The 7,327-nt window shown below is 44.7% G+C and overlaps 1 protein-coding gene across 1 annotated transcript in view; it reads right to left on the reverse strand.

Moving 5' to 3' along the window:
- The window catches only part of gzf1 (GDNF-inducible zinc finger protein 1), a 27,998-nt gene extending 21,558 nt beyond the window's left edge, over positions 1-6,440 (reverse strand). The window contains exons 1-6 of the mRNA XM_084149225.1: positions 5,566-6,440; positions 5,217-5,467; positions 4,667-4,850; positions 4,150-4,414; positions 3,821-3,988; positions 3,471-3,628 (exon numbers count right to left, since the gene is read on the reverse strand). Coding sequence (XP_084005351.1) covers positions 3,471-3,628; positions 3,821-3,988; positions 4,150-4,414; positions 4,667-4,850; positions 5,217-5,467; positions 5,566-6,372 — 1,833 coding nt within the window. The 5' untranslated portion in view covers positions 6,373-6,440. The remainder of the gene's footprint in view (positions 1-3,470; positions 3,629-3,820; positions 3,989-4,149; positions 4,415-4,666; positions 4,851-5,216; positions 5,468-5,565) is intronic.
- Positions 6,441-7,327: the final 887 nt, after the last annotated feature.

Raw genomic sequence — 7,327 nt, forward strand, 5'->3', positions numbered from 1 at the left:
AGTCTAGTAACGTACCATGGTGTGTCTGTTTACGGTGGACTAGTGTAGTAACGTACCATGGTGTATGTGTACGGTGGACTAGTGTAGTAACGTACCATTGTGTATGTGTACAGTAGACTAGTGTAGTAACGTACCATGGTGTGTCTGCGTACAGTGGACTAGTGTAGTAACGTACCATGGTGTCTGTGTACGGTGGACTAGTGCAGTAACGTACCATGGTGTGTCTGCTTACAGTGGACTAGTGTATTAACGTACCATTGTGTCTGTGTACGGTGGACTACTGTAGTAACGTACGATTGTGTGTCTGCGTACAGTGGACTAGTGTAGTAACGTACCATTGTGTCTGTGTACGGTGGACAAGTGTAGTAACGTACCATTATGTATGTGTACGGTGGACTAGTGTAGTAATTTACCATTGTGTGTCTGCGTACAGTGGACTAGTGTAGTAACGTACCATTGTGTCTGTGTACGGTGGACTAGTGTAGTAACGTACCATGGTGTCTGTAACGGTGGACTAGTGTAATAATGTACCATTGTGTGACTGCGTACAGTGAACTAGTGTAGTAACGTACCATGGTGTCTGTGTACGGTAGACTAGTGTAGTAACATACCATGGTGTCTGTAGACGGTGGACTAGTGTAGTAATGTACCATGGTGTCTGTAAACTGTGGACTAGTGTAGTCACGTACCATTGTGTGTCTGTGTATGGTGGACTAGTGTAGTAACGTACCATGGTGTCTGTGTACGGTGGACTAGTGTAGTAACGTACCATGGTGTCTGTAACGGTGGACTAGTGTAATAACGTACCATTGTGTGTCTGCGTACAGTGAACTAGTGTAGTAACATACCATGGTGTCTGTGTACGGTAGACTAGTGTAGTAACATACCATAGTGTCTGTGTACGGTGGACTAGTGTAGTAACGTACCATGGTGTCTGTGTACAGTGGATTAGTGTAGTAACGTACCATTGTGTGTCTGTGTACGGTGGACTAGTGTAGTAACGTACCATTGTGTGTCTGTGTACGGTGGACTAGTGTAGTAACATACCATTGTGTCTGCGTACAGTGGACTAGTGTAGTAACGTACCATTGTGTCTGTGTACGGTGGACTAGTGTAGTAACGTACCATGGTGTCTGCGTACAGTGGACTAGTGTAGTAACGTACCATTGTGTGTCTGCGTACAGTGGACTAGTGAAGTAACGTACCATGGTGTCTGTGTACGGTGGACTAGTGTAGTAACGTACCATGGGGTGTCTGTGTACGGTGGACTAGTGAAGTAACGTACCATGGTGTCTGTGTACAGTAGACTAGTGTAGTAACGTACCATGGTGTGTCTGCGTACAGTGGACTAGTGTAGTAACGTACCATTGTGTGTCTGCGTACAGTGGACTAGTGAAGTAACGTACCATGGTGTCTGTGTACGGTGGACTAGTGTAGTAACGTACCATGGGGTGTCTGTGTACGGTGGACTAGTGAAGTAACGTACCATGGTGTCTGTGTACAGTAGACTAGTGTAGTAACGTACCATGGTGTGTCTGCGTACAGTGGACTAGTGTAGTAACGTACCATTGTGTCTGTGTACGGCGGACTAGTGTAGTAACGTACCATTGTGTGTCTGCGTAGAGTGGACTAGTGTAGTAACGTACCATTGTGTCTGTGTACGGTGGACTAGTGTAGTAATGTACCATTGTGTCTGTGTACGGTGGACTAGTGTAGTAACGTACCATTGTGTCTGTGTATGGTGGACTAGTGTAGTAACGTACCATGGTACAGTGGGGAAAAAAAGTATTTAGTCAGCCACCAATTGTGCAAGTTCTCCCACATAAAAAGATGAGAGAGGCCTGTAATTTTCATCATAGGTACACGTCAACTATGACAGACAAAATGAGGAAAGAAAATCACATTGTAGGATTTTTTATGAATTTATTTGCAAATTATGGTGGAAAATAAGTATTTGGTCAATAACAAAAGTTTCTCAATACTTTGTTATATACCCTTTGTTGGCAATGACACAGGTCAAACGTTTTCTGTAAGTCTTCACAAGGTTTTCACACACTGTTGCTGGTATTTTGTCCCATTCCTCCATGCAGATCTCCTCTAGAGCAGTGATGTTTTGGGGCTGTCGCTGGGCAACACGGACTTTCAACTCCCTCCAAAGATTTTCTATGGGGTTGAAATCTGGAGACTGGCTAGGCCACTCCAGGACCTTGAAATGATTCTTACGAAGCCACTCCTTCGTTGCCCGGGCGGTGTGTTTGGGATCATTGTCATGCTGAAAGACCCAGCCACGTTTCATCTTCAATGCCCTTGCTGATGGAAGGAGGTTTTCACTCAAAATCTCACGATACATGGCCCCATTCATTCTTTCCTTTACACGGATCAGTCGTCCTGGTCCCTTTGCAGAAAAACAGCCCCAAAGCATGATGTTTCCACCCCCATGCTTCACAATAGGTATGGTGTTCTTTGGATGCAACTCAGCATTCTTTGTCCTCCAAACACGACGAGTTGAGTTTTTACCAAAAAGTTCTATTTTGGTTTCATCTGACATTCTCCTAATCCTCTTCTGGATCATCCAAATGCACTCTAGCAAACTTCAGATGGGCCTGGACATGTACTGGCTTAAGCAGGGGGACACGTCTGCACTGCAGGATTTGAGTCCCTGGCGGCGTAGTGTGTTACTGATGGTAGGCTTTGTTACTTTGGTCCCAGCTCTCTGCAGGTCATTCACTAGGTCCCCCCGTGTGGTTCTGGGATTTTTGCTCACCGTTCTTGTGATCATTTTGACCCCACGGGGTGAGATCTTGCGTGGAGCCCCAGATCGAGGGAGATTATCAGTGGTCTTGTATGTCTTCCATTTCCTAATAATTGCTCCCAAAGTTGATTTCTTCAAACCAAGCTGCTTACCTATTGCAGATTCAGTCTTCCCAGCCTGGTGCAGGTCTACAATTTTGTTTCTGGTGTCCTTTGACAGCTCTTTGGTCTTGGCCATAGTGGAGTTTGGAGTGTGACTGTTTGAGGTTGTGGACAGGTGTCTTTTATACTGATAACAAGTTCAAACAGGTGCCATTAATACAGGTAACGAGTGGAGGACAGAGGAGCCTCTTAAAGAAGAAGTTACAGGTCTGTGAGAGCCAGAAATCTTGCTTGTTTGTAGGTGACCAAATACTTATTTTCTACCATAATTTGCAAATAAATTCATTAAAAATCCTACAATGTGATTTTCTGGATTTTTTTTGTCAATTTGTCTGTCATAGTTGACGTGTACCTATGATGAAAATTACAGGCCTCTCTCATCTTTTTAAGTGGGAGAACTTGCACAATTGGTGGCTGACTAAATACTTTTTTCCCCCACTGTATCTGTGTACGGTGGACTAGTGTAGTAACATACCATGGTGTGTCTGCGTACAGTGGACTAGTGTAGTAACGTACCATTGTGTGTCTGCGTACAGTGGACTAGTGTAGTAACGTACCATTGTGTGTCTGCGTACAGTGGACTTGTCCGTGAAAGTACGGTTGCAGAGGCCACACATGTAAGGCTTCTCCCCTGTATGAATCCTCTGGTGCCTCTGGAGGGCATTCAGCTGGGTGAACTGCTTATCACAATCTGTACAGTGGTATGGACGCTCACCTGAGACAGAACATACAGATGTCAGACAGGGGTTAAAGGTCAAGGGTCAGCAGTAATAATTCCCTATGAATGGAAGATACCAAACTAACAACGGTAGTAGCAGTGTGACTTGTGATTACTTACCCTAACATTCTACGCATTTAGCATGAAAATAAAAGGGATAAATATTAGGTTCAATATTGCAGTGGTTACCTGTGTGTATCTTCATATGCTGGTGGAGGGAGTTTCTTTGGGCGAAGGCCCGACCACAGAGTTCACACTTGTAAGGCCTGGAGCCCGTGTGGATTCTGGAGTGGTGTTTCAGGTATTCTTTAGAGGCAAAGCTTTTCCCACAGCTCTCACACATAAAAGGCTTCTCTCCTAGAACACAAAACAACACAGATATGTTAAGTCTGGTTTATGTAGATAGGGTTCACAGATACTGACGCTGAAATGGACACAGAAATGGTATCAAAAGCCCAACCTATCCGCTTAGAAAGTTGTAGAGTACAGTGTCTCCGTGTAAGAGGTGAACGTCTTACCTGTGTGGGCCCTCTTGTGATAGGACAACATGTGGTTCTGGCTGAACCTTGCATCACACTGGTCACAGGCGAAAGGCTTCTCTCCTGTGTGAGTCCTGCGGTGTGTCTTGAGGGCTGAGCTCTGGGAGAACTTGGCTTCACAGTCAGTGCAGGAGTAGGGCTTGTCTCCTGTGTGTGTTCTCTCGTGTAGCGTCAACGCTGTCTTAGAGCTCAGCGCCTTGTTACACACAAGACAGGTGTGCCGCTCACCACCTCCCTCATGCACCTAGCGGTAGACAAGAGTAGATATTTATTGTCTCAATAAATTATTAGTCTTGTAGCAAATAGAAATTGAAGAGGAAATGCCATTTTCATATACTGTAGTGCACTTCATTTGACCAGAGCCACATGGGTTAGCCATCTACAGCTCTGGTCAAAAGAAGAGCACTACAAGGGGAACAGGGTGTCAATCGAGAGAATCCTACATAAAAGTGCTACAAAAGCAGTCCCAAATCCCCTGACTGAGACCGGTCCTAACCTGTCGTCGGTGGCGCATCACGTCCTTCTTGCGTTTGAACGTCTTGGTGCAGACGTCGCAGGGGAACAGTCTCTCGTCACTGTGGACGTGTCTCTGATGGATCTTCAGGTTACAACGGTTGGCAAAAGTCTGCTGGCAGGTGTCACAACGGTACGTCACCTCCCCCTGCACACCGTGGCTCGTCCTGGTGGTCATGGTAACAATGGAGGAGTGTTGTTATTACAGATGTGATCAGAACAACAATGAAAATAGTTGAGATTTTAGGTTTTCTATCCCTTTTAAAAGTGCTCAAAGCACTTTACATTGTACAGTACATTGGGCTCCCCTCATTTGCAAACCTACCAATCCATCCAACGAATGTGTAACTAACGTGTAATGTCCAACTCATTTTACATTTTTACATTTTTGTCATTTAGCAGACGCTCTTATCCAGAGCGACTTACAGTTAGTGAGTGCATACATTTTTCATACTGGCCCCCCGTGGGAATTGAACCCACAACCCTGCCGTTGCAAGCGCCATGCTCTACCAACTGAGCTACAGGAGGCCTACTTGATGTGCTTCAGGTAGCTCTTCTCATAGTGGAAGGTCCGTTGACACTTGTCACACTTGTATTGGGTGTCACGTCTGGATGATCTGTTGGGGGCACCTTCCTCAACCATCTCTTCCTTGCTGGGGAAGAAGAGTGAGTCATCAGGACAATCCTCGGGTATATCTCCTTCCTCATCATCGACGTCTGTTGACTCCAGCCCTGCCCCCTCTTTTTCAGGCAGCAGCTCTGGAAGGGCCTCTCCTGCCTCCTTCTGTGTCATAACAATAATCATCACAATCAATTGGATTTATACAGCACTTTTTTCTAGATGTTCAAAATGCTTCACACACCTCAAACCATAGCATCTACCTGTGTATTCTCAGTTTTCTCCTCTTGATTGGTTGTCTTGGTCTGAGTGTTGTCAGGCAGATCCTCCGTCTGCGTCTTTGTCTGGTCCTTCATCTTCCTCACGTACTTCTTCCTAGGAATGTCAACGAAGACTCTGCGGCCTGCCAGCCTGTTACTTCTCCTCCCAGAGATCTCAGCATCTTCATTCACCTCTGATCTCTCCTCCTTGGCTGTGACCGTGACCTTTGCCCTTTTCAACGTCCTCTCCCTCCTCTCTGGTCTTGTTGGATAGGTCAGCCTCTTGGTGGAGGCTCTTTTGGGAATTTTGTTTATTCCGATCCCCAGCAACCCCTCCTCCTCCTCTTCTACATCATCCAAATCAGCCTCCATGTCTTGTGACATGGACGATTCAGCCCCGTGTGGACTCGAGCTGCCTTCATCGAGAACCGAGCTGCAAGCCTCGATAAGGCTCTTACACTCCAACAGTATCGCCACTTCACGGATCACACCAATCTTGTCTTTAGCAAACTCTTTATCCACCTCCAGTTTGCCAGTGTATACATATTCCAAGAACCTGGTGAAATCAGTGTTTCGGACGTTCCCCAGGAATATTTTCTTGGGTGGGTCCGGGGCCAGTAGGATGTTCTTGAAGTAGCCGCTGGAGGCAGCTAGTACCAACCGGTGAGCCTCAAACTCCTCCAGCTCACCATGGAAGGCCACCTGGACTGTGACATCACACAGGTGGCTGTGCAGTCTCAGCTGGTGCATTGACTGAAGCATGTCCTCATGGTGGGAGGCTGAGGAGTGCTGGACTACTTGGTCACTCATGTTTCATACTGTCAGTAGTGGAAAAAGTACCCAATTTTCATACTTGAGTAAAGGTAAAGATACCCTAGTAGAAAATGACTCAAGTAAAAGTGAATGTCACGCAGTAAAATACTACTTCAGTAAAAGTCAAAAAGTGTTTGGTTTTAAATATACTTAAGTATCAAAAGTAAATGTAATCGCGAAAATATACTTTAGTATCAAAAGTAAAAGTATAAATCATTTCAAATTGCTCATATTAAGCAAACCAGCCTGGACAATTTTCATGGTTTTTAAATTTACGGATAGCCAGGGGCACACTCCAACACTCAGACATAATTTACAAAGAACCATGTGTGTTTAGTGAGTCCGCCAGATCAGAGGCAGTAGGGATGACCAGGGATTTTCTCTGGACCATTTTCCAGTCCTGCTAAGCATTCAAAATATAACTAGTACTTTTTGGTGTCAGGGAAAAATATTGGAGTAAAAAGTTCATTATTTTCTTTAGGAATGTAGTGAAGTAAAAGTAGTCAAAAATATAAATAGTAAAGTAAGGTTCAGACACCCCAACAAACGACTTATGTAGTACTTTAAAGTATTTTTACTTAAGTACTTTACACCACTGCATACTGTTGATAGACAAATGTTACAAAAACTTTTTTTTATTTTTATAGTGACCATCGTATAACTTCTCAATAAGTGTGACTATATGACGTATAGCTAGCTGACTTGATATTCACATAGCTAGTTAGCTAGCGAACTATAATGGTTTAGGCCTATGCTTTGGGTTATCTAGCTAGTTAACCATAGTTAGGTGGCTGGTTAACTAGCTAGCTAGACGGTTGGAAAAGGCAACGTTAGGTGAGATCAGAAACGAGTTTGTCTCAATCAGCTGCTTATTGTTTTCACTGGCCAGCCGTCAAAATAGTGTACGCAGAGAAATGTCACATACTTGTAGCTAGCTAGTTCATTTGCTAGC

This window comes from Coregonus lavaretus (genome assembly GCF_964263955.1).
Source record: "Coregonus lavaretus genome assembly, chromosome: 31".
Classification (NCBI taxonomy): domain Eukaryota; kingdom Metazoa; phylum Chordata; class Actinopteri; order Salmoniformes; family Salmonidae; genus Coregonus; species Coregonus lavaretus.